Source organism: Empidonax traillii, unplaced genomic scaffold (assembly GCF_003031625.1).
Source record: "Empidonax traillii isolate 1590-97213 ecotype Southwest subspecies unplaced genomic scaffold, ASM303162v1 scaffold356:size572493, whole genome shotgun sequence".
Classification (NCBI taxonomy): domain Eukaryota; kingdom Metazoa; phylum Chordata; class Aves; order Passeriformes; family Tyrannidae; genus Empidonax; species Empidonax traillii.
Genome location: NW_020955549.1, coordinates 313,371 through 340,578, shown reverse-complemented (window position 1 = coordinate 340,578; position 27,208 = coordinate 313,371). Strand labels below are relative to the sequence as shown.

The 27,208-nt window shown below is 45.6% G+C and overlaps 1 protein-coding gene across 7 annotated transcripts in view; it reads right to left on the bottom strand.

The window, feature by feature from the left end:
* IQSEC1 (IQ motif and Sec7 domain 1) overlaps positions 1-27,208 on the bottom strand; it is a 316,957-nt gene that overhangs the window by 154,053 nt on the left and 135,696 nt on the right. For 2 of the 7 annotated variants that reach the window (XM_027892543.1, XM_027892546.1), the window contains exon 1: positions 24,200-24,728. The exons of 2 other annotated variants lie outside the window; for them this stretch is intronic. In XM_027892543.1, the coding sequence (XP_027748344.1) occupies positions 24,200-24,222 (23 nt within the window). In that variant the 5' untranslated portion in view covers positions 24,223-24,728. Of the gene's footprint in view, positions 1-16,024; positions 16,112-24,199; positions 24,729-25,522; positions 25,537-25,732; positions 25,738-27,208 lie in introns of those variants that run through there. 3 more of the 7 variants (XM_027892549.1, XM_027892541.1, XM_027892538.1) reach the window with 3 other exon arrangements.

Below are 27,208 nucleotides of genomic sequence, written 5' to 3'. Positions count from 1 at the left end.
ATGTGAGAGCAGCAGCCAATTGTATATAACTCAGTTTGGAGACATTAAAGCTTCCAGATCCATGTTTAATCCCCTGTGAGGCCAAGGTCCAGCCTGCTAATGTAATCTGAGAACAGAAGTGTTTGAAAATGTCTTGTTCAACAACATGGCTGGACAAAGTTAGTCTCCCCTAAAAGTTCTCTTTTGTGTCCCTGGCCTTTCCCTCTTTGATTTGTGTATCATCTGCAAAGAAAGTGATGGTTATGAGAGACATAAATCTGAAAACACATTCACATTATGGGTAAAGTTCCTTGATTACTGTGAGTTAAGCACTTACTGTAACCCAGTTAGGCCAACTGCTGCCTTCTGAGTGACTGCTCCCCCACAGTGGGAGCAAAATCAATCACCTCCCTCCCAGCCCAGCAGCCTCAGCACAGACAGAACACTCTGAACAAGCCCCTGTACCAGTATCCACCCAGGAACCACACAGATCCCAGTTCTCCAAGGATTCTTGCATGGCATTGGAGATCACCTGACTGAAAAATAACAGCAAACAAGGGCTGTTGAGTAAACCTCAAAGAGATGAGTAATTTAAAACATGTTTGAATATTGTGTGTCCTTTTGCAAGCTCCGGTGTCACCACTGTCCTCCCAGACCAACTGGCAGCAGCTCTGTGCAAGTGATGATGTGGAAAATAAAATCCTCATCAGGCTGAGTGTGAAAATGAGCACACACAAAACACTGCAGTCTAAAAGCAGAGACTGTGACTTCATAGTTTAAAACTGGGACTGTTTCTGTTGGGTGTAGCTGCTGCACGTGTAAGTAAGAACATTCTGACAGCTCCCAGCCGACAGACCTGCTGGCACAGGCTGCTCCTCAGGAGGGGCTCAGGGACAGCCTTCACTTCACTTTTCCTGTTGGTTAACAGGCTCAGGGTTTGCTTCTCACCTTCCCATCAGCAGCCCTTACATCCCCAGCGAGTGCTGAGATCATCCCATGCATTTCCATATGCTGCAATCTGCATCCTGAGAGTGCACCCAGGGAAACCAGGGGCTGGAGCAGGAGCCTGATTCCTCTGCACAGATCCAGGGGCTGGAGCAGGAGCCTGATTCTGGAAGAGGAGCCTGACTCCCCTGCACAGACCCAGGGGCAGCAGGAGCCCCAGGCTGCACTGCCACGAGCCCATTTATCACGTACCATGACAAAGCCATTCATTCCTGTAGCTCTCCAGAACCATCAGCATTACGATTTCAGAATCCATCTGACTCTCAGCCTGCTTCAATACATCCCCTTGCAATCAATGGCTATTTCCCTGCGTGTTGGGGGTGTTTTTCTGTCATCACCCAGCATTTCACAGAAGTGGCAGATTACAGGATACCATGGATCAATGAGCATCACCCTTTTGTTTCCCAGGAAATGTACAGAATTGCACATGCTGTTAAGTGGATTCAAGGACCTACAATCCATATGCTGTTCCCCTGTTATTCAGTCAAGCTGCATCCATTACCTTAATCCCATCATTTCTGAAAAGAAAAAATGACAGATATTTTGGATAAGCTGATTCAATGATTTAAATTCTAGTGCACTGTATCCAGTCTGTCAGAGGTTATGATGCTTCTTTTAAACACAGAAAACCACCCTTTTATCACCACACATGCACAGTCAATGTTTCAGTGATCCCACTGCTCTGTGGGCTCAAACCTACCGACTGAAACCAGGGTTAGATTTTTTAAAAGCATCATTGTTTTCTGGGAGCAAAGGCTTACAAACCTGAGTTAAATAACATGCTATTAGCAAACTAGCACAGGATCCAAAAACAAACCCAACTGGAGCTACATCAGCAGCTCTGACAAAACAGGGGGTTAGTGGTGTGTGTGCTGAGAGCAGGATGGGGAACTGCACAGAACCTCCTCAACAGAAAGGAAACAGGATTTTTCAGCTAACTGGCAGTTTATTTTTATCTGTTTACTGTAATAATAATTTCCACTCTCCTGCCTTTTCATACTAAGAGTAGTTGAAACCACAAGAAGATGACCACATGCTTTGCATAACTTCAGAGTTCACAAGTGCTGCCCATATTCACCCTCAGCTCCAGACAGTATCTACAGCAGAACAGTCCAGAGTGCCTTTGTGCACATAGGAACCGGTACAGCTTCAGTGAGACCCCAGAAATCAGAATATGCAGTCCCAGAAGCATTTGAGAGGGCCAAAGGTCCTGGCTGCCCTCTGGATGCAGCTGGATGTGTTTGGAGGTCAATCCTACCTGGACATTGCTGTATGTGTGTGCATACATGTATACATACACAATGCTGAAATTGTTTGGAAAAGCCCTCAAAACAAAAAGAACATGGAAGGAAAATGTCAAAGTAAGCTTTGAATTAGTCTTCCCCTTCTTTAATTTTACCCAAAGACCATTTCACCATTTAACTCTTCCACACCAGAGAATCAGACTGAACAAACACCAGGCAGGAACTTGCCCATCTGGCTGGAGGAGGCACCACTTCATTCCCACTTTGAGCCTCCACAGCCCCAAATTCTACCACTCCAGTTTTGACAGATAAAGCATGGAGGTCTTACATGGATATATTAACAAAAACTGCCTCCCAAATTCTCCTCCTCCTGGCTGAGCTTTCTGCAGGTGAGGTGGACTGAGTGCTGTGGCTGAGACGAATGGCTGATGGAACAGGAAAGCAAAGCTCAGCCTTCATTTGGCCTCATCTGCAACGAGGTGACGGGCTTCCTGCTGCTCCACTACACACCTAAACCTTTGCCTCCCCTCTTATCTCTTTGATCATCCTTAAGTCTTTGATGGAAGACATCAAATGAGCTGACAGTTCCTATTACTCAGTTGTTTTCTGTTTTACTTTCCAAAGCAATGCTCTTTCCTTGCCTCAGCACTGCTCATCTTCACGCCTTGAAGCACTGAACTAACCCAACCAAGCACTGCCCACGTCTCCCTTGCAATCCACTATGGATATATTTTCACTGAGCTGCCCCAAATCAAGAAGAAAGACAATTTTAGAAGATCCTTCACTAATAAAGCCTGGTTAAAAGCAGAAGGCACGTCCTGGAGAGCACCTCAGCAGCAACTCCGGTGGCTTCCAGGGGGCAGCTGACAGTGGTGGGCACAGCTGAGAGCTGCCCCACTAAACAAAGAACAAAGCAGAATGGCTTTAATCAGACACCCCGTGACCCACAGCAAACAAACTTGTTTGTCAGAAACATCTGCTCCACCCAGGAGCTCCCCCGTGTCAGACACGTCACCTGATTAATAACTCTGCTTGTAGGGTGACAAAGGGAAACTATTTAAGTAACATTTCCTGATGGAGATTAATTATCTGACTACACCAGCCTCCTGGCAAAATCTTGTCACAAAATAGCAATTACAACTAATTGAATTCTCCGTAAAGATGAATTTAATTGAAGGGAGCAAGATGGATTTCAAGACTATCATCTCATTTTCAGGTGTGCAATGCTCCAGTGATTGGCTTGGGGGGGGGGGGGGAAATTCGGAGCTGAATGAAACGTGACACAATTTCTTTAGGGAAAAAAAATGCTTACATTAATGGGTCATAAACTGGGTTGATTTTAGGTATTTGTTCTAGGAATGCATCAGCCAAAGATCACTAAAGGCCAAAGAGCATACAAATAGCATAGAAAAAAAAAGAAAGCAAAATATCTGAATGGGTATGGAACAAAAAGGACTTGCCTGAAACACCAGAAATTAGAAAGGGACATCTTTTTCATTATACTGTGTGCAAATTTTTGCTTGAATATGGAAAGTAAACACAAATCAAAGAAGTGGCCTTTGGTTATCTGAACTTCCAGCTTCCCAGGCTTGTTTAGCAAATACAGCTAAGTATTTTCAAATTTTCTCAGATCTCATCCCCCAACTCTAAAGGGAAAAGAGCAACACCTGTATTTTACAGAAATGACCCAGGTGGCCATAAATGGCAGATGAAGTTGCTGGCTGGGCACAAAGGAGGGGCCATACCCATCAGGGGCTTTGAAATTCCCCCTGGATTAGCATCTCTGTGTCAGAGAGGCTTTAATGAGGACCCCATGTTTGCTATGCACTTACTGTGGAAATCAAAACACGTCTGATTGGGACTGGAGCAACCTGGTCTAGTGGAGGGTGGAACTGAGGTTGGAACTAGGGGATGGAACTGGATGATTTTTAAGGTCCCTTCAACCCCAAACCATTCAGTGGTTCTGTATTTCCTTTTGGTATCTGCACAGTTCCCCCTTCCTCCTGACCCTGTAAGGTTCTGTTGCTAAAAACCCGCATAACTTGCTCTGATGAGTCCCTCCCATCCCCAAGAAGGTCCCCAAGGTCTTCCTGCAGGGTCAGTGGCTGGCCCTGTCCGGGTCACAGGGAGGGAGCTGGATGGGGCAGCAGGGCTGAGTCACCAAAGGTCAGCCAGTAGCTGAGAGCAGGAGGCTGGACTGGATCCAGACACAGCCAGAAGAACTCTCCCTGAACTCATTAATGACGTTTCTCCTCGTGGATGGGCTCAGTGAAGTTCTGTCTGTCTTTATCTCTCCATTTTTGTCACCCACCACAGCGAGTGACCCAGATCCCAGTGAGTCACTAGACCCTACGAGCACACTGGGGTGACTCTGCCCTCACCCAGAGCCCCTTTCCCTTTGCCAGGAGGGCAGAGGGTCCTTCCCAGCGCAGCAGGGGAGGGAAGGGGGATAACCCCCCCACTGCTGTTCAGGCTCTGGCTGTGCTGATGATTCAGCTCCTGACAGGTCCCACCCTGCCCTGAGCAGCAGTTTGTGGAGTCCTCAGAAAATGGGAAACCCACCTGAAGCACAGAATCTTTACAGAACAAAAAGACCTTCCAGATCACCAAGTCCAACCTTTGACTGAATTCCCACCATGCCCACTATAATGAGAAATGGGAGAACAGGATCAGAAACCAAACACCTTGTAAACACAGGTGTGAGACACTCAACTATTATAAATTACTTCAGCACAGGTAGAACAGTAAATCTAGAATTTCTGCTGCTTTGACAGCAGAAACATCTATCCAGAAGTATTGAAATTCATGGAATCACAGTTTCATGCCTTTCAAAAATAGTAATTATCAATTTCTTTATTTGAAAACCTACTACACATCACTGATGGATCAGCTCCTTGTCAAAACCTGCTGGAGCCTGGGAGAGGTGTTGCTGTACCTTTGTCTTGTTCTCATACTCCTTCCTAGATACCCATCAGGCAGAGGGATGTAAAACAAACACCCCACGTGGATTTCATGGATTGTTAAACCCTACACACCTTCCCTGGGACACCTTGAGCATTCCAGCTCCAGAAAGGTGCAGGCAGAGCAAACTGCACAGGCAGACAGGTAATAATGATAACATTTCCAAAAAAACATTTAGGATAATAATTATAAACCACAGGAACACCGCTGACTGTAGGGGATGCTGGCATATATCTCCACATATCCCAGCTCCAGTGTCCACGGAGTGCAAAAGTACATCCAGCAAAAGCGCAACTGCACTTTCCTGGACTGAACCAGGCCATGGATGTGAGGATTTCCCGGGAAAGCCTCGGTTCAGGCAGCATTGGAGCTCCCTCTAGCATCCACGCCAGGAAACAGCCAATTCCTGCAAAACCCCAGCAACTCCAACACGCAGTCCTGCCACCACGCCAAGATCACAAGAATATATGAACAAGGGTATATATATTTTTGGAGTTGCATTTTCCGCCAGTCCCTGCTCCATTTCGGTATTTGAGGTGAAAACAGACTCAGTGCTGCACTTGGCAATGGTCAGTTTGGCAAGTGAATATTCCACCAGGTGAATGTCCCCGTGGCAAGGCTGTGGGTGGGGGGTTCCAGAGGGGTCTCAGCCTTTTCAGGCAGTGACTTGTGAGCAGCCAAGTCCCCACCTCATGCCAATGACCTCAAATGCACTGCCATCCCCAGGCACCTGCTTCTGGAAGGAGCTTCCTCAGCCACAAATCGTTCTATAATTCAAACTGGTTATGAATCTTGAGTTGCTTGGAATGGTGGCAGTCCTTTTAAAATTCCATCACCCGGCTGGTGGCTTGTCTAAGGAAACATCTCAAAACCTTTACTGCATTCATGCTTGAGATTTACACCCTTCTGCAGTTTTCAGGGAGTTATTCCTTCTCCTCACATCACATAATGCTTTGTTTCAGCTACTTAAAAGTCCACTTTGGGAGGTGAATCTCTTAATTTGTCATAGTGGAATTGGTTTGTGGGTGTGGTTTTTTGTGTTTGTTTTTTTGTGGTTGGTTTGTTTGTTTTGGGTTTGGAGGGTTTTGTTTGTTTGTTTGTGGGTTTGGTGGTGGGGGTTTTTTGTTGTTTTTGTTGTTGTTTTCTCCATCTAGTGGTGCATAAAACCCCATCCCATTCCAGCCCCAAGTGTCCACACTCACTGCTCTGAGCTGTTTCAATAAATCCCCACAATGAGTTACAGAGAGGAAATAAAACGTGCAGAAAATAACAGCAAAACTGAACCCTCATCCACCCATTTTAGGCCAAACCACGTTAAGAGCTGAGCGTGTTTGCAAAGGAGAACTCCACGTTGCAGAAGAAAACCAGAACAGCCTGATCCTAAATGCTGCAAGTGCCAAAAGGTGCCAAAGGAGAAATTCCCCAACTGAACCCCCCCAAAGCAGCAGCTTTTCTTCAGTCCTTGGGGTTCATGGAAGAAGGAAATGGGTCTGTAAAAGTGGTAAAAAGGCATTTATTTCTACTTCGCCTTCCATACCAGAAAGCACAGTAAGATAGTCTTCCCTTTTCACAAAAACAGTGCAGATTCACTGAGGAATCAGAAGAAAAAGGGGATTTTTCTGCTGGTGCCTCTCTCTGTTTTATAACAACAAGCAGCATTTAGGTCATTACTCCTAACTCTGGTTAACTAAGAGAGCCCCTACCAGGCTCCACTGCTAAACCCTGAGATTCACAGCATGTTTTATTTAGCCAGACATCATTTATTTAAACGGGAAAACGTTTACTTCTGCATTTCTGACTTGCAGCGCCTCAGAGAAGGTCAGCTTCTCTCTGCGCTCCACCAAGAGTAAATGCCACAATTTAATGATACTCTGGCTACAAACTCAAAGTGTTTCAAATGCCAGCAACTCCTAATGACACTATTTACCCTTAATTGGAAAACCACTGGATGGAAAACACCCCCTGGTAGTGTCCTGTAAGAGCCAATAACACTGGTCAGGCTTTGACTTCATTTTCTCCTGAGACACATCATTAACTGCAGCCACATTTAGGATAATCAAGTGCTGTCTCTTGGAGGGAAAAAGGGCTGGCACCCGGAGCTGGGGGGTTAATCTGCACGGTTAAATAGCAGTCCTGCTTCTTTGTTTCCCTTCACACACATAGATAATACATAGTTATTGAAAGATTGGGCAAATCTTCCCCTCTGGAAGGGAATAATTATAGTGCTCCACAGTTCAGTTCACCGAGGAGAGAGAGTTAATCACTGTTTATATCTGGGAGGAGATAAGCAAGTCAAAATATCACCAACTCCTACTGTTTCTGTTTTTGGGAAGCAACTCGGAGAAACTCTGAATTATAAAGGCCCAAATTGTGAGAAACATTCAGCCATTTCGGTGGTTACCCTGCTTAGTAAACATCAGTTCACTTCCAGGGATACAATCAGCTCCAGTAAGTCACTACACAATTTTTTACATTATTTTAAAATTTTACAGTGGGAATGGAAGTTCTTCAGGTGCGTTGTAATAAAAAATTGATCAAAATACACATGAAACTAAGGACTATTCAATGCCAAAGAACAGCAGCAGCCACACAGTGTTTGCAGTCTGCAGTGAGCATAAAGGGTGTAGAGAAACCTGCAAAATCATGAAGGCAGATTATCCCTCTGCAAGCAAACCCTTCCCAGGGCTGGGGCACTGCACAGTCACAGCCAAGGCGAGCACAAGAAAACATTTCACAGGAAGGATAAAGACAGCAGATCAAATTGAACACAAAAAGCAAATAACCTGTATTTCTGTTTTTATATGGATCCCTCTGGGGGGAAGAAAGTACAGAATGAGAGTGAGCCTCAAGCTGCCTTCACAGTTCTTCCCTCCTTGATCCTGATGATTCTCCTTTTATCCAGTCCTCAAAGCCACAGCTACAAATAAATACCTTTTTTTCACCCTACATCAAGCCACCTCTGCCTTTCCACGAGCTCCAGACAGTGTGGAGCAATATTTGAACTCAGCCACAAAGATTTCAGAGCCTCTTCCCCCCTCCCAGCCTTTCTTTCTTGCAATCCTCAGGGTAGGAAACGCCATTGCACAGAAACTGTTCTCTTGGACTGTTTCAGTTTGGAAGATCCAACCAGCAGAAATCCTCCCGTTGTTTTAGAGCCACGGGATGTGTCTGGAAAGATGTAAATCAACCCAGTGCCTTTTGGGCAGTGGGAACTTGGCCACCCACGGCCAGGCTCTCATTTATCCAGTCACAGTCTTGCCCAATTCCAAGTTCATTCCTTCAATGCCAACCCTGTGTAGAGCTTTGAGAACAGTATTGTCATTGATTAGACACACCAGAAGTTCCTGAGCAGTGCTGATCTTGGGCTCTGCTGATGCTCGATACAAGACTTGCACAAACACAGGCAAAAGAATCAGAGCTCAGGGTGAGAGCACCTGCTGCAACACCGATGTACTGCTTCCTCAGAACAGTCACAGGGCACAGAGAGAAGGGTTAATCTCTGTATGGTAACATCCCTAAGATGTCACCAGGTGGTGTTTGCCCAACCTTGAAATAACCTGTTCAAACAGCCCAATACAGACCCCCAGAACAGCTGCCCTCCCACCCCACATCCTCAGCATTCGGGGGGAAGGGATGCCCTCAGTCCCTGCCCTTCACACCACACAACAACAAAACTCACAGTGCACTGCCAGACTTGTGGAACTGTTTATTTTGGTTCAAAATAAACGGTGTGTGTTTACAGCTGGAGTGTGTTTTCAGCACTGGACAGGAGGAAGAGCTGTAGAAAGGCATGGCCAGGAGATCACTGAGGGCACAACCCGTGCCTTCTGCATTACCCAGAGTGACAGGACAGAATCCTATGGCATCCATGCAAGTGCCAGTCAGTCCATCCACACCAGTACAGAGGAGAGGAGAGATGGGCTGTACAGGTGGAGCACTGCCTGCACACTCAGCAGCATCGCTGTTATCTTGAGGATGGGCTACTAGACCCCGAAGGTGGACAGCAGAACTGGTGCAGAACATTATCTTCCCTGCCAAGGGAGAGGGGGGGGCAAGAGAGAAGAGAGAGACAGAGGAACAGAATCACAGGGAAATTAGGAAAATAAGGATTTTTGAGATTTTTCTCGGTTTCGTTTTTAAATCCACAAACACCATCGCTTGCCTGTAGGTACCACCCAATTAACCATTTCCATCTGAGACAGGACCTCCAGCACAGGGAAGAACAGCCCAACGAGCCTGGTCAGCTCTTCAGAGTTAAACTCTGGGTCAAAAGCCGGGTTGAAAGGGCAATTTCTGGTTTTCCCCTATGAAGGCTTACATTAAGCAGCCACAGGCATACTCAGCCTGCAGTGGCCACGGCTCCTTTATTTTTAACACGCTTCAAACTTCCCACAGGTTATTTTCACTGCCCACGTTCCACTGGAAGCGCGGAACATCCCCCTTCTGGGAGTGATTTCCACACAGAAACACCGATTTAATGGCTGCACCTCGCTCCTCCCCCCACCCTCTTGTCGGGCAGAAGGGAGAGCTCTGTCTCCGAGAGGAGTTGCCAGCGTCATGAATGGTGACCGCAGCAGGAGGGGCAGTTTGGAATACCTACATCTGTAATGCGAGAAAGTGCTTTATGGCAGGTGGAGGGAGGGATGCTGGCTTGGCAGGAGGCTGCAGCGAGGCCACTTCTTGTACCAGAACAACCACGAGGGGCCGTTTCCTTTAAACCAAAGAACAAGCTGAAGGAGGAGGATGGAAAGGAACACAATGAAGGAAGAAACACAAGAAAATCCAAAAAAACCAAAAAACCCCAAGTAGTAAGTTTCATGCTATTCTGGCAGCTCCTGATTGTGCTCAAAGCCCTTGTTGTGCAGGGGACACAATTCCCTGTTTGTACATCCCTACATCACGTAGGCATCAAGTGGAAAATTACAAGTATTCCTATAATTATGCCAGCTTTCCTTTGCCATAGGGCGTGAGCACAGATGTCTTATATAATCAGCTGAACCTCACACTGACTTGGGGTGGGATTTGGGCACAGTTTGGCTCTGCTTTGCTCTGTCCATCTGTATTTTGCCTCTCTGTGCTGCTGGTATGAGCATTGCTGCTCTCTCTCCTTTTGCTCAGCTTGAAAAAGAAATCTTGTCGAGCTTTTAAATCTGTATATTCTAAAGAGAGGCTCGAGGGCTCAAATGTGCTGAGTTACACAGCAAGGCAGTTGCCATTCACTTAGAAATTAGATTCCTATTCAACGCTTTTTTGGCAGAGAACGTCAATAAATATTTATGTCAATAGTACAAAGGCTTTTGAAGTGCAGCTACAGCTTCACCTGTGACTAATCACTGGGAAGCTCCCACAGGACCTGGGAGTGGGGGGGGATGTCTCTGCAGATGCTTCTCTGAAGGACACATGAAGTGTTTCCTCTGTGTCTAAGGCTGGGGAAGGGTCCAGTGCTCATCAGGGAAAAAAAAAAAAAATAAACCGAGGGTTTCAAAGTACCACATTTATCTGTAAGGCGGAATTTTTCATTCCAGGAATCTAAGAAAAAAGTCCTCCCGGTTTTCCCTGGCCGTGCCTGGTGTGCAAGAATTCCCAGTGTGCTCTTGGGGAGACTTAAAAACCCCAAACTACTCTAATGCAAGGTAGAAACATCTGTCAGCTTGGGATCCTGGGAGGACAAGCCTCTCTGTTAACCAGTTCTGGTGGCAAAACAGCTCCAGTGCCCACCAGGCCATCATACAAAAAAAGAAATAGCACAATCAGCCCTTCTCTCATCGTCCATACAGTGGTTTGTTGCATGTAAACCAACATTACCTGGTGAAACAAAGATCCCACCTTAAAATTTCACACAAGTACAGTATTTTCAGAATGACGGTTTTACCTCCCAGAGGTGCTGATTAAACATTAAGCAGGCAGAGACTGCAAGAAAATGATGGGATTTCTTTGGTACTATAAGATCCTTTGCATTATCTTTTTGTTTTCACAGGTATCACTGGGGGAAAGAAAAAAAAAAAGAAAAGAAAAAATCTCTAGCTTCACGATTTTAAAAAATGGTCTTTGGACATGATAAGGGCGTCTAATCTGAGATTAGAAGGGTGGAAGGCAAAGCAGATGGAGAAAGGAATGAGTGACAGCCAACATTTCATGCAAATCAGAACAAGGTAATCACAGTGGAAATAAACACATGAGATGAAAAGATGCTCAGACACCAGTGGTAAGCAAATCTGTCCACAGTTGGAGTTGCATTTATCACCTATTCCATATCCATCCACGGAGTGCAGACAGCAGTGACTGTATATCCCCAAGCACGGGCACTTTCCTCATGAAATCTTGCTGTGAGGGTTCCTCAACACCCAACAGCTACAGCAGCATTAGGGTTGAAAACCCAACCCAATCACACCAAAAACCTCATCCCCCCAATTTCAGCAGAGTAGGGACCATCTCCACGGGTGGGCTGAACTGTCCTGCGATGGTAAATGAGCCCTGCACCCTCAGGAGGGTGGGACCAGCTGAGGAACTGGAAGGCTGAGGTGACACAGAGGGGGTGTTATTGGGATGAGGGACTTCCCACCTGCCCAGATGGGCTCAAGCTCTGACTGAAGGTTGTTTAAAGATGTGTCTTGAACCACAGAATGGTTTGGGCTGGAAGGGACCTTAAAGCCCATCCAGTGCCACCCCTGCCATGGGCAGGGACACCTTCCACCAGCCCAGGGTGCTCCAAGCCCCGTCCAACCTGGCCTTGGACACTTCCAGGGATCCAGGGGCAGCCACAGCTTCTCTGGGCAACCTGTGCCAGGGCCTGCCCACCCTCACAGGGAAGGATTTCTTCTTCATATCCATTCTAAACCTACTCTCAGTCTAAAGCCATAGGAGATGTGTTTAGAAAATGCTGGGAACAGACTGTCCTTCCAACAACAAGCAGAGGTGATTAAATTCCTGTTCTCTGGATGCCATTAAATCTCTGGGCTTTGCTTTGCTCAGATTCCAGCTGTGAGGCCACTGAGATGATAATGAAGGCTGGATCAAGCAGCTGAAGTACAGAACTACACGGATTTCTACTTCTGGAAGCCTCTCCAAGGTGTTCCACCATTTCCTTACCTTTGCCCTTCACACCAGATGCAAAACCTGCATTCAAATGATCCCCAGCAAATCCAGAGCAGCTCATGGAATTTGCAGCCTCAAACTAGAGGACGTTGTTTTTAAGCCTCTGCTCTGGGAGGGAAAAGGAGTCAAAGAAGCCAAAATAGCCATTACTGGTCTATTTTTTTAATTTCCAAGCAAAAATAACCGAAAAAGAGCAAGCAGAGGAGGCATATGGGCTAACTGGAACCCAGACAAATATCTAGCTGGAAGTATGTTGAGGCTTCCCTGGATTTTTCTTGTAATAGGAGAATGCAAGATAATTTGTATTATTTCTATTTTGAACATTGCAAAACGAGCAAGCCAGGGATTACTGCGATAGCTGCAGTTATTAAAAATGCATTATTTCCCTATTAACAATTCAAAACAGATGCCAAAGATCGTCTCGACTAGAAATAAAACTGCTGGAGTGACTAAAACATCCAGCAATTAGCTAACAGCAAATCAGAGATGCTCCAGATTCCACTGTAGTGCATTCATTAATTGCTTCTTTCAGAGCAAATTTAATTTTTAATTCTGGGCTACAAAATTAATCCCTCTGCGTATTTTCTAAATAAAGCCTCAATACTGAAGCTCGACCAAAGCATCCACGTCTGCTGGTTTTGTTTCTAATGATTTCTATTTATAAGTTGATAAATGGGAGGAATGAAAGCCAAATTTAATACTATTAAGTGTATGTGGAAATGCAAAGCCCAATCTTGTTAGTGCTCTAGGATCTCATTTTCATTCACAGCAACGCGATCCCCACATACAGGTCCTGTACAAAGCCAGGTGCATGATTTGCACTTGCTTTAGAGATTTCATTTGTAAGGGTGTCAGTTTGGATAGAGCACCTTCAGAAATTTAAATTAGTGGCAAAGTAAACCAATTCCTGCCACGTAACAGCCAGGCTTTAATGCACCACCACATCTGGGAGCACGACACTGCCTGGGGTGGCACTGACACCACTGTAGAAATTGAAATTAAATCCTTGGAAAATAAACTTGCATCTCTTTTTTTGTTTTTTGGTCTTCCCAAGAACAGAGTGCTTCAGGATGGTGGGTAATTTGTGTTAGAAGGGACTGCTGGAGGTATCTGTGCTCCAGTCCCTGCTCAGAGCAGGGCCAACCATAGCAAGTTGCTCCAGCTGGGCCCAGTTGAACTGAGCATCGCTGAAGACACAGATACCTCTTCCCCTCCTGGCCTCTGTTCCAGTGTTTGACCATGATCATGGGCAAATTCCCCTCTCTCCCTGCCTTGTATCTCACTGGAATTTTCCTCACTGCAATCTGTTTTGGTTGCCTCTTGCCTCATCCTCTGCAAGAAGAGCCTGGCTACACCTTTTCCATATTCTCCTATTCACAGAATCATGGAATGGTTTGGGTTGGAAGGGACCTTAAAGCTCATTTCATCCCACCCCCTGCCATGGGCAGGGACACCTTCCACCAGCCCAGGTTGCTCCAAGCCCTGTCCAGCCTGGCCTTGGACACTTTCAGGGATCCAGGGGCAGCCACAGCTTCTCTGCCCAACCTGTGCCAGGGCCTGCCCACCCTCACAGGGAACAATTCTTTCCCAATATCCCATCTAAACCTACTCTCCTTCCATTTGAAGCCATTCCCCCTTGTCAACAGGACAACCCCAATTTAGGAGTTGATTACTGCATCAGCCCTGAGACTTCTCCAGGGAGCAGCCCCATTCCCTCAGCTCTCCTCCCTTGTGGGTGCTCTGCCCACAGACACCCTGGTGACCCTTTGCTGGGCTTGCTCCACTATCCTGATGTCCTTCAAAAAGCCAGCTGCTCCAGAGGGGGTTTCACAAGTGGTGACAGAAGGAGGCGATCACAGAATCACAGACTCATCAGGGTTGGAAAAGCCCTCTAAGATCGAGTCCAACCATCCCCCAGCACTGCCAAGGCCACCACTAACCCATGTCCCCAAGTGCCACATCCACACGGCCTTTAAATCCCTCCAGGGTTGGGGACTCCACCACTGCCCTGGGCAGCTGTGCCAGGGCTGGGCAGCCCTTTCCTTGAAGAAATTTTCCCTGATATCCAACCTAAACCTGCCCCAGTTCCTCTTGTCCCATCAGTGGTTACCCAGGAGCAGAGCCCAATCCCCACCTGGTCCCCCCTCCTGTCAGGGAGCTGTAGAGAGTGAGAAGGTCCCCCTGAACCTGAACTTCACTGAGAGCAAACAAGGCCAGTGATGAGTTCCTTTCCACCCCCCAATCCTGAAACCACAGCTGAAGATCTTAGGGCATCTTTTGGGGCACTCTAAGAATGTGCTTTTATACATCCCAACACACTTGGGGTGTTTCTGTTCTCACTGCACAAAGAGAGAAAGGCAAAAAAGGCTAGAGAAGGGAAGGATTTTTTAAGCACCAAGTTATGCTGCTTTTTAAGCTTTAATTCCAGAAGAAATACCACTGATAAAAATAATAACCTACGTGGAGCAAGATATTGAGACACCTCAGAAAAAAACAGCCGGTTTTCCCATCAGCATCCTTGTAGGAAGATCCTTAAATTAAAGCACTATAAACTAAGGACAAAGGAAAACTAAAAGCAAGCAGGGAATCTCACAGTGTTCAGGCCCTGCTCCTCACCAAAGGAATATTAAGTTGTCTCACAACCCAACCGTGGATTCACTACCACCAAACAAACAAGAGCTCTGATGGGAGGGAAAAAACAAACACACATGAGGAGATGCTGCAACGTTAAACACCAGGATGAATCCAAGCATGCACAGTGAGAGAAAACTAAGGGATGAAATATTCCAACCAGAAATATGTTTATGCATTTACAGATTTAGGATTCATTGTTTGGTTTTGTCTTTCCTTGTTAACCAGTGCAAAGCGATTTGATTTTTCAGCACCAGGGCTTCCAATGTTTGGATATGAATATTATTCATGAGCTGGCAATTATCACTAAGTTAATCACTGCTAGCAAAAGTAAAAATTAAAAGACAATGTTTTCCACAGCATGCACGATTTCTTAACAGTTGTCACGTTTCCAGTTACTTAGATGAGCTGCCCTTTGATGCTTCTGCAAGTTGTTAAAATAAACACTGGCACTGCCAAGGAACTGTACTACAAGGGGTAATTGCTGCTCTCCACGTCTGATCAAAGAGAACACAGCGTAAAGGCATCGGTGTTAAAGCATTATGAGCTGGAAAACATATTTTTGATATATTCAGGGCAGCTCTGCTTGGCATCAAGGGCCTGGATGTGCTTAAAAAGCCCTTCATTCACTCCCATGAAAGGGCAGTGCTGAGCCCTGTGCAGGTCCTTTAACCTTCACAGTGCCACAACACATGGATTTTGGCAGGGAGTATTCAGGGCTTAAAAAACCAAAAACGTTGCTCAGAACAACGTCAATATCCTCCACCAATTATATACAAATATTTCAAGATATTTGTTCTGTGAGAACTAAACCTACAGTAGCTTCTCCCTACCTTTGTGAATCTAGGGGGATGTGCCTCTTTAAGCACATGACACTCCTTTTACTGTCTAATTCCAGAATGCCTGGCAGAAGGATTCACTACAGCGACAGTTCTACTCAGAACCACCCTAAATATTGGGTATTTTTTCCAATATGCCTTTTTTTTTGTTTTTAAATTTATTTCTCTTTTCAAACTTCAACCGCCGTTCCCTGTCTCGTGTCTCCAATGGTAACATCAGATCTCTCTCTCCAGAAATCAGAAGTGGGTGGTCCATGTCTCTACTCTTACCTGTACTCTGAGTGTGTGGCAGGGACAGCTAGCTGGGAATGGTACAATGGAGCTGGACAGCAAAACTGGTGCAGAGTATTTAAAGACCTACGACACAAGGAAAAACACAGAGTCAAACCACCAGGTGTTTAGAAAGGGGCTTGGGAGGGAAAGGCGGGTGCTGAGGGGTTTGTTGGGAACTCATGGTTGAGGCTGAATGGGATTTGATGGGCAAGCTGTCAATTGTGAATGCCAGGAAATCAGAGGGGGATGTTTGCCACGTTGGGAACACGCAGGTCGGAGTGACGGGGGGTGAGCTGTGGAGAGTCCAGGTTTGGTTGCAAGATTTAGACCAAAGGCCAATTGGAGACTTTGGGGTTGGTTTGCCACGTGGAATGAAGGCAAAACACCCCAGAATCACAGGGTGTTCTGGGCTGGAAGGGACCCACAAGGATCATCACATCCAACTCCTCAGGGAAAGACCCATAGAGGGATCAAAGCCAACGCTGAGGGTTGGAATTCCCATGGACATGAAGCTTCAGACTTCCTTACTCTGCACCAGTCAGGCTGTTCCTCTGTCAATGGAATTACAGACACAGTGCTGTGACATGAGCAGGGAGGATGCAATGGACATGGACACAAGCTTTCTGCAAGCCCAGCAATTACAAACATATTGCAATAACACACCGCTTGAAAATGGCAAAGAATCCAAGCCTCACCCCCTTTTTAAACAATATTCAGGACTGTGCAATACAAGTTTAATTGCTGTCATTTGTTCAAAGCATGGGGGAAAAAAAAATAAAAAGAAGCTTTCCAACACAAAGATATTCTGCCCCCCTCCCCAGATCGTCAGGTTTGTGTTGTTTAATTGAAAACAAAGAAGAGCTGCAAAACAGGACAAGGTATTGCATCTGAAGGAAAGCTCAGAAAATCTTTAAGCAACACACAGCACACGTCTCTGCATTTCTGGTGTTTGTGCCAGGAAACTTTAAACAAGGGTTTAGCACAGTTAGGCCTCCATGATAAATCCACCTAATCAAATTTCTTCAGACACAGCGTTCTTCTAGGAAATCATAAAAAAATAATCAATATCTCCTTGCTCTCTGAGTGGGGACCTATGGAAGAAGTAGCCATTAAATTGAAAATTCTCATTTAACCTGTAAGCATCCAACCTGGCTGGTAACAGAGGATGTGTGTGCACAGAAATGCACTTCCCCCCACACACCTCATCTTTTGCTTTGGTGTCTTGACAGAGGCTCCAGAAGATTGATTTTGATTCTTCTGCATCCCTGAGGCTTAAAGTGAATCCTGTGAGGTCACTTTCTTATAAGATCAAACAGAGTGGTTAAGCAAAAAGAAGCCAGGCTTTGTTCAGGAAGGAGTCAGATACTAATCCTTTGGAAAAAAAAGAAAAGGCAAGGTCAGCCTGTTCTGATTTCTGTTGCCAACAATGTGTCAGCAACTGCACGGCCAGGACGAGCTGGATTTTCTGTTTAAAGACAGCAACTGCTGGTAACCCCTGCAAAGTACTTGAGCTTTTGGAAATGGCAACACAAATCAGTCACGAGGCACCTTCCCATCAGGGTACACACAGCTACTGATGGTGGCACCTTCAAACCCGTGGGAGAGATGACCAGAACAACTCAAAAGAAAGATGGTGAATGTCACTGGAAGCACTGATGGACCGTGACAAAAGCAGCCAGAACACGCAAAAGCTGGATTTTCTGACAGGAAAAACAGACAGTGTCCACAGAAGCTGCCCCATACAATGCACAGAGCTGAGGGAGAACACTGGAAATGGGCAGAGCACGAGTCTCACACTGGGCAGGGAAACTGTTCACACGGGAGAAATCGCTGCTTTGGGACAACCTGATTTTTCCAGTAGAAGCAAAAGTAGGAAATTAGTAGGAGAGTGTCCCAGATTCCCTTCCCACACCACTCTTTTTTTTTTTTTTTTCCCCATACAAATCTCTTTTTTTCTTCAGAGAACAAACCAGTGAAGTGGATTCAGTTCTGCTCAACAAAGCTTTTTGAACAGAGCTTGCTCCTGGCTCTTCCAGAAAGAATCTGCCCGCAAGGTTCCATAAATCTGTCCTGCTCTGACTTTCCTAGGTTCCAAAAAGCCCTGAACAATAAAGAGGGAAGCTCTCCCTATCATCTCAGGCACGATTTGTACTCACCTATTGCACAGGACTGGGATTGGGAGCTCAACTGCTCTGAGTGTCTGTTCGAAGGTGCAGCAGAAACGCAACAGTCCCGTCACCTTGACAGCAAATGAGAAGTGCCAGAGGTTTGTCAGGTGGTAAATACACCGGCCCTGGTAGCGCCAAGTGCCAGGGCAGGTGTGGAGGAGGTGGAACAGACGGCCAGGTGCAGCTGCAGGCTGTGATCAAGGTACCCCGTGTCACTGCTGTGCTCCAGCAGGAGCATCTTGGAGGCCAAAGATGTTTGCTCAACACATCAAACTTGGACTGCAGATGGTTCTCAGGCTGCTCAAAGACAGGCTCTTTGTCCACCCAGCCAGAGAGGCAAACATGAGGGCTGGACTCTGCTCTGAATTTTAAAATTCAAGGGATATCTTGACTCAGTGTTTGGGTTCCTCTCAGTCTCATTGACTGATGTCCTGTCAGCCTGACAAACAATGAGGCTCCCACTTTACAGCCTCTGACTTATGCTAATTTTACCAAAGCTTTTGGGTAAATCTGCTGGTGCAACTTAAGACTCACATGTGGCATTTTGTGCCTTCAATCACCTGCTAAAACAGTGCTTGCATTAATTTACTGCTCTGGAATCTACCAGAAAAATATTCCAATGATTTGTTTGTTTGTTTGTTTGTTTTAGTTGTTTGGTTTTATTTTTTAGTTCTTTTCTAAACTTTATAGTTAGATTTTGCAGTCAGCCTTCTACACAAGTTTGCATTCAAACTAGAAGTGATTTACTAATTTTTAACACCTATAGGCATCAGAAGAAACATATTTCAATAATTTGGAGGAGAAATAATAACTCCTGTTCAGAGGCTCACAGATAATTCGGCCCTATTAAGTTCAGTTTCTGCATCTCTAGTGGATGTTCTTCAAAAGAAGATTTAAGATAATAAACAGAGCAGAGGGTACCTCAGCACCAGCACAAGACAAATGACTGAAGTGATGAATGGTTCTTGTGGCAAGATCAGTTCCTGAACCACTGCTGCAACATCCCAGTGCACATGGAAGGGACTTCCCACCTGCAGGCCAAGTTCCTTCCAGCTCTCCCCAGGTCCTCACAGACAGGCAACCACTTGTCCATTCTTAAAGAAAGTTCCTTGTGAGAACAGACTGGAACAGTAAAACCTGAACCAAATCTAACCCAAACCCTTGACATCACATCCCCCTCAGGGTACCAGTGCAACAGGAGAAATGCAGCTCCCAAGGAAGCTCCCAGACCCAGAGCAGGTGTGACTGTTCCTCTCCCCTCTGCATGAATACCATCATGTTTGCCATCAGAAACCACTCACTGGAACAACACTTCCCTATCCATCAGTGAACAGAAATGACCATTCTTCTTAATCTTTCATTTCCAGAGTCTTGCTCAGATGTACAAATAGAAAGAAACCCATTACCGGTCATCACATAAAGCCATAAATGGACTTTTTTTATTTTTTATTTCCTCTTACAATCCCCAACACATTTCCCAGACTCAGCAGGTAATTTTCTCAGTGTTGGTTTTTAAACAACCTGGGAAAAGAGAGCAGGAGGCTGTTAACCTGGAATTGCCTTGGCTGTGACAGTGATCCTCTCTGCTTTCCCAGTGTCCTCTCAGCTGGATGGTGCTGGGGCATGGAAAGCACCCCAGAGAATTTCTGGGAGCCTGGAGGCAGCTTGTCCCCCTCCCTGTGAACAGCACACACCCTGTTTAGCAGAGGACAGGACACCCACCCCTTGGCTGATGAGCTGCTGTTCCATTTTAAGCGTGTGTAAACCCGGGAGTAGGGTGGCAGAATTATTATTGGAACCTCTTCCCACACGATCAGCAGCTTCCAAACAGAAGGGACTAAAACTGTTGTCTCACAGAGCCTCAGTAAAATGGGTCCAGGAGCACAGCTGGAGGAAATGGTGCCTTTATAAAGTTTCTGACGTGGCTGATGACAGGAGCCTGCTCAGCACTTTCATTCATCTCCACTGCTGCACTTCCCTACATCCATGTGACTTCATACATTATTCCTCCTCTTTGTCTGGAATAACAATCTGTTCACCTCCATCTGCCAGGATTCTTCCCTTTCTTCTGGTACATTTTTCCATGAGGTGCAGGTTCCAAGGAGTGTATGGAAAAAGGAATGCCAGCACAGCCTCAGGCCCCTGGATACCTGGTGAGCCCCTGTCCTTCCTAAAATGAGCTTGGGAAGAGCAGGAGGGACAGAAAAGTTCATCCCCTGCATAAGCCCTTTCACTGCAATGTCACCTGAGGTAGCTAAGAATGCTTATTTGATTGGATTCATGCCTACAAGCTAATCAAAGGAATACTTCCATTTCTCAGTGTTTTATCCTCATGAAGAATAACATCATTTTACAAGTTGAAATTTTCTTTCTCATGCCAATCCAGAGTTATGGCTACAGCTGAGATTAGGAAAGTTGAAAGACAGTAAAGTCTATCCTGTTCTTGTTTAATAAATCTAACCATTTCTTTAATGAGGAACAAAATTTGAAATATAATCAAACAGACCTCCAAAAAGGTGCCAAACACAAAAAGTCCTAATAACACAGACTCACAGTTAAATGCTTGCTAATTAATAAGTTCATTAGCATGCTAGGAGGGCTTTCAGAATCAACACACTGAGCCCACAGGACAACTTGCTTTTTTTGGAAGGGAGAGAAAGCAGCTGAAAGTTCCAACTGGCAGCTCCTGCCGTCTCCTCCCAGCCCAGGAGGGACGGGGGCTGCCTGTGGATGTGTCCACACCACGGGGGGATGCAGCACACCACACATCTACATCTGCAAGGACAAACTTCTACTGTCCTGCCACCAAAGATGTGTCACTCCTCAGACCTTCACCCAAAACACACAGGGCAGGGTGATTGTGGCTTTGGAAGGAGCACTGAAAACCCTTCTCTCTTCTCCTATTCAGTTCATCCCACTCCACGTCCTGCAGTCTGGGGAAGGGAAAGGCCGTGGGGACAACAGAGCAAATGCTGTGTTTTTTCACAGTGCTCTTGTTACTCACAGTACACAATTTTTTCTAAATAGAAATTAAAGATATTTTCATTAGACACCAAGGATGCTCAGTAAAACCTGCAGTTCCAAATGATCAGCACACGTAGGCTGGAGCACAGACCACTGAATTTTGCCCCAGAATACACAAAATTCGCTTGTCATCAAAATAATTAAAATATCATCATTTGTACATGTTGCAGTATAAAGGCAAACTGAGAGTTCTTGTTTTGAATAATACTTCCCTTTGTGTAATCCCAGCTCAAGTGCCCACAGCTGGATTTTTCAATAGAATCATTAGACACACTCTCACTGACCATCAAAAGGGCCTGAAAATAATTATCATCTCCTGGGAGAATGAAACCAGTGCAGTCACAGAATACTAACCAAGGAACAGCTGTTATTTTGTCCCATCCTGGAACACAGTGCTCATTAACATTAGAGATAATTATCAGTAATTATCATAAAGTTTTTTTGGTTTCATGAGCATGCAGTAATAGCCTACACAAGCAGGCAAGAGGGGATCCTTTTGCATCCTTGCACAGTTTGGAGGGATCCTCATCCTGGCTTAGCTGTAACAAGGGTGAATTTAATTAAGACTGTTCATATGGAGATGCTTATAATTAAAAACATTTCTTTCCCTTTTGATTAAGGTTATTACAAACCCCACTGTGATTAAGGGTGATGTACAATAATTAACAGAACTTGTATCGAGTTGTGCTCACTGGGCACTTACAAAATCCGTAGAAAAACCCCCAGACAGTCCAAAAGCAGAAATTAAGAGCAAAGACACATGAAGCTGCTTGGGATAGAAGGAGAAGATCTTTGAGATTAAATCAGAACCATCCTCTCTGTATTTCCCACGCCACTGAATTAGGTCCCAGAATTTCTCAAGGAACTACAACTCCCATTACAAACCCCCAGCGCGTTTAGAATCTCACCCAGCAGCACCCAGAGTAACCCCCAAAGCTGAGGAGTGCCAGGTGTACATCTTGGCTTTGCAGCTGATGACAGAGGAAAAGGAGGGAAGCACAAAGAATGAAACCACCCCGATCCAGCGTGAGAGATTCACAGCAAGGCAAATCCTGTTACTTAAAACAAAGGTCCAGGGACGTGTGCTCCATTGAGTGCAGCAGCTGAAAACACCCTTGCAACTGATCCCCCCGGGGTGACACTGTTCCTCAGCTTCTTTCAGAACAGCAACGATCCAGCTTTGTACGTTTTAGGATGTAAAAAGGCGTTTTTCTCTTAAAAAAGAGACTCTCGATGGCAAAAGGCTTTAGCATATATATCACAAGAGCACTGGCAGATGCATTTCAGTGTTCATCTCAAAAGGCACTGGTGGATGTAACTGTTGAACGTACATGTCCAGTGCTCAGCTCACATTTGCTTTAGAGAACAGGAAGATTTGCTGTGTATGGGTGGCCTTAAGAGTTGCTTGATAAAAAAAAACCCTCCTCTGTTACATTTTCCTCTTTTCAACAGTCAGCATCAACTCCCTTAAACAGGAGTTAAAATACAGAATTGCAGAAGTCAGAGCCCAGATCTTGTTTTCCACAGCAATGTGCTGAGGTAGGGACAAGATATCACATGTGTAAGCAGTAAAAAACACTGCACAAGATGGTTCTATAAATAAGATTTCAATCTCCCCGTTAAAGAAAGCAACACCCAGGGATTAAATATCCCTTCACACCACATGATGAGCACAATATGAAATCCCATCCCCTGCTGAGAGTTACAGAATCCCCAAATCCCAGAACCCAAATTAAAATGGAGTCTAACACAAACAGAACTATTCTCCCAGGTATAAACACACAGCACGCTATTTAAAGCTGATCCATGTACACCTGGAAGGCTGCAGACCTGCTTTCCGAGTTTACTTCTCTTATTTCAACTTCCAACGGGCAGTCCCACGTTCATTTTGATTTTAAAGCATTTCAACTTAACCCCTCACCCCCCTTCAGCACAACACACGAGGTTAAGAAAACTTGAGGGCAGGTTTTCAATATTCTTTCATTGCTCTGTTTGAGTTTTGGCTGAATTTACTCTGCCTGTGTGTGGCTGGTGCTGCTGAACACGGAGCAGATTCACCCAGATCAGGACCCTCAGACACGCTGCTAAAATAACTGAGAAAGCTGCAGATGCCGACTGCAGCCACTCTAATTTAACTCAAGCAGATCTTTCACCAGGGTTCAGGGATGCAAACAGCAGGTCCAGCCATTCCAAGCCCCTGGGCTGGGAGGGAGCTGGGAGAGGACAAGTCCACGGCACGTCCTGCCTGGTTTGTTCCCATTTTTTGAGTGAACCACCTGTGTGGTTTCCAGCCAAACCCCGGCACTGGCACCACAAACAGGACGTGGCTGAGCTCTGAGCTCTGTGCAAACGTGACAGCTCAGGCAGGAGCTGCTGCACAGCATCAAACCCGTGGAATATTTAACTCCTGCTGACTCTAATCCTTGAGAAACTGCTCAAATAAATAGTAATAAGCAATTAATGTGCCTTCAGGTTTTGAGCAAGCATATATAAACCAACAAAAACCCAGCAGTATTTAGCCTCATCAATACTACATTGCTTAAAACTGCCTTGCATATCCTGTATTAGTACTTCTGTATATTTAAAGGACAGCTTACACTTTAATATGACAAAGCATTCAAACAAAATGGAAGAGAGACCCTTGACTCATCACAGACAGAATTCCTGGCATCCTGCATCGCTTCTTGGGTGCAAACTGGAGGGTTTTCTCATTTTTTTTTCCCTACTAAACACAGACTAAACACAGACTACTCCCTTTAGTACGTTATATATTTTTAAATACCCATATGCACAAACACAACCATCATCCAAACATTTCTGATATACAGATCACTCATCTGCCAAAACCAGGTAACACCCTAAAAATGGTTCGTGGAAAGAAACCTACCAAACAATAAACTGATCACTACTCCCACTCCTGGAATCCTCAACACAGATATCAGAGACGTTGACGACAGATGAAGAAGGAAAAGGTACTCACAAATAACACCTTCTGCAAGCCATCCTTGGATGGGTGTGGGAGGGGGGTGGATTTGGGATTTATATTTTCTTTCGTTCAACCTGAGGTAGAAAAGCTCTTTCTTAAGGAAAAAAAAATAATAATAAAAAAAGGAGAATCACATTGAAAGCTTTTGCAGGTTCATTGAGGATCAGCCACAGCGGAACATCACGGAGAGGTAACTGGTGATGTAACCAGCATCAAACACCGCAGCAGATAAACCCAAAGGCTCTACAGGGTTATATTTTGCAAAGCCAAAAGGTTTTTCCCGGAGAGGAGGTTCAGCAAGCACAAACCAGCCACGCTGTCCTCACGTTCCTGGGGGGGCTCGCTTTCTGCCTCCCCAAAAGAAGTCCCAAAGCTGTATTTATTATTCCACTTCATCACCGAGAAAAAACAATATGCTTTCTCATTTGCTATTTAGCCTGAAATATCAAAGCACCAAATGTTGCGTTTTCAAATGCACCATCTCTGCCTGCTCACTGTAGTACAGTCCAAACCAAGAAAAGGCCATTGGTCCTTTTATCTCCATGGAAACAGCAGCATCTGTGAAGATGAACGTATTCCCTCTTCCCTGCAAAGTCAATTTATAGTCACATACTATGACATAAACTGATAAGACAGCAAAGCTAATCAGCAGCTAGGAGAAGCAGGGACCCGAGCATGAGATTAAGCTCCTGCTCAGGAGAATGTTCTTGTGTACACAGCACTTCTCGTGTGAAAACTGCAAAATTAATAACCAAAGCAAGCTGTTCCTGTGAGCTGATCCAGGTTGGGGATTTGTGAACTTCCCAATTTAGCTAACGAGGAGAGTGGCTGAGTATTTTATGGAATTACCTTCTAGTTTAAATCTCCAGTTATATCCTATTAAATGGGGAGAGACTGAAACAAAATTGCTCTTTACAAAAAAATTTCCTGAAGAACAATTACTTAAATATTACGTTTTCCTTGCAAAAGAGCTGTCACCTTGAATAGCAACAGCAGAGTGAGGAGTTTCACAACTCCACAAGCTACTGCCTCCCCACTTCCCCCCTTTTTAGCACCATCAGAGGTACAAATCCTTCAGCATCATCCTGCTTGTGCACTGACAGCCCCAGCCTCCTGGGAAATGACCATATGGACAGGCCAGATGAGTCACCTAAAAATGCTCTGATTTTATGCCTGTCCACAGCGGTCCTTTGTAAAAAAGCAAGCAAACAAACAAACAAACAAAATTCAGGAAAAACAAACAAACCAACCCCACACAGCAGAAAAATGTCCTGTTTTCCTGCCCTTCCCTGCATCCTGCCCCACTCCCATGCTTTCCCAGCCAGCCAAGCCTCCTCCCTTCCTTCATGAATCAATATAATGACCATCTGCTCACATTATTAAGTTAAATATATACCAGAACACACTGACGAGGGCAGCTCATTTGCCATGGTCAAGTGATCAGTTCAGAGCTGTTCCATGGCCAGTTGGAATACAGTTGGAGTGTCTGCAGATGGAGCAGGTGGCCAGCCAAACACTCCCCAGCACAGCAGCACCTCTGCAGTTCCCCGGGCTAAAGGGAGGCAGGAACTGCCAAAGGTGCTGCAAAACAACAACAAAAAGGGGCTGGGGAGGGAGCTCTGATGATGATCTTCAGTCCAAACTGATTTGCAGATGAATTGGGGGGACCTGACTGTGGCCTCCCAGGACCTGAAGGGAGTGGACGAGAAAGGTGGAGGGGAGCTGTTCACAAGGGATGGAGGGACAGGACACAGGGAATGGCTTCAAACTGCCAGAGGGCAGGGATGGATGGGATATTGGGAAGGAATTCTTCCCTGTGAGGGTGGGCAGGCCCTGGCACAGGTTGGGCAGAGAAGCTGTGGCTGCCCCTGGATCCCTGGAAGTGTCCAAGGCCAGGTTGGAGCACCCTGGGCTGGTGGAAGGTGTCCCTGCCCATGGCAGGGGTGGCACTGGATGGGCTTTAAGGTCCCTTCCAACCCAAACCATTTATCTAGCAGAGGTGCACTTTGGGTTCCCCATTCAGCTTGACCATCCTAACAGAAGTAAAATTGACAATAATTTGTAGAATTGTCACAGCAGCCACAGGCCCAGAGTCACCTGTTCATCATCTGCTCTACCATGTGTCAATGCAGTGCAGTAGGAAACCACAACCTGGAGGGAGGCAAAAGCCCCAAAATTCACTTTTCCCCCACACAATTGGCCTGCAGTGCTTGGAGATGGCATCAACAGGTACTTCAGCAGGATTCACTTAAGAAAACCACATCTAAACATACACTTGATGCGGTGCTGCCCCCACAGCAGAGGAGCCCGACAGAATCTGGCCTGATGTGGCAATTCCCAAGTATCTTGGTGGATATGGGTCACAAAACCTCCACTGGGAGCTTGATGCTGTGACTCCAACTCATGTGGGCTCATGGCATGGATCAGGCACCTGTGCAAAATGTCCCCATGCCACAAGGAAGGCCTGATTTGAAGCATCCACACCTTAAAACAAAGGTATGCAGCACTGTGAGGCATTGACATGATTACAGAGTATCTGTTAACTTTGTGAGTTGAATTATGTTTTCCCCAAATTAAGATAATTCAGAGAAATACAGATTTAGACAAGTGGGTTTTCTGTTGAACAGCCTAAAGGGATCTTGCCTTCCAGAGAAGCTTTCTTGTGATGCAAATTCTGCCTCATTCTCAGCAGCTACCAAACACAGAGCACTGAAAAAGTACAATTTTCAAAGCTGCTTGTGTGTTCTGAACTTGCACATCACAGCCCAAACCCTAACAGCCATCAATACCTCACATAAATGATAAATTCCCACTAAGAAAATTACACCATTCCATAAAAAGTCCCATAAAACAGCTTTCCAGCGTACTGCAAGGTCAAGTAGCTCAGTCACCACTGGTGTATGAGGAGGAGAATATACAGGCTTGTCATCTTGGTCCCATTCTTCTGGTTTTAATTGCAGTTTCTGCAGATGTCTGGCAGTGCAGGGCACAGGTGGAATGAGT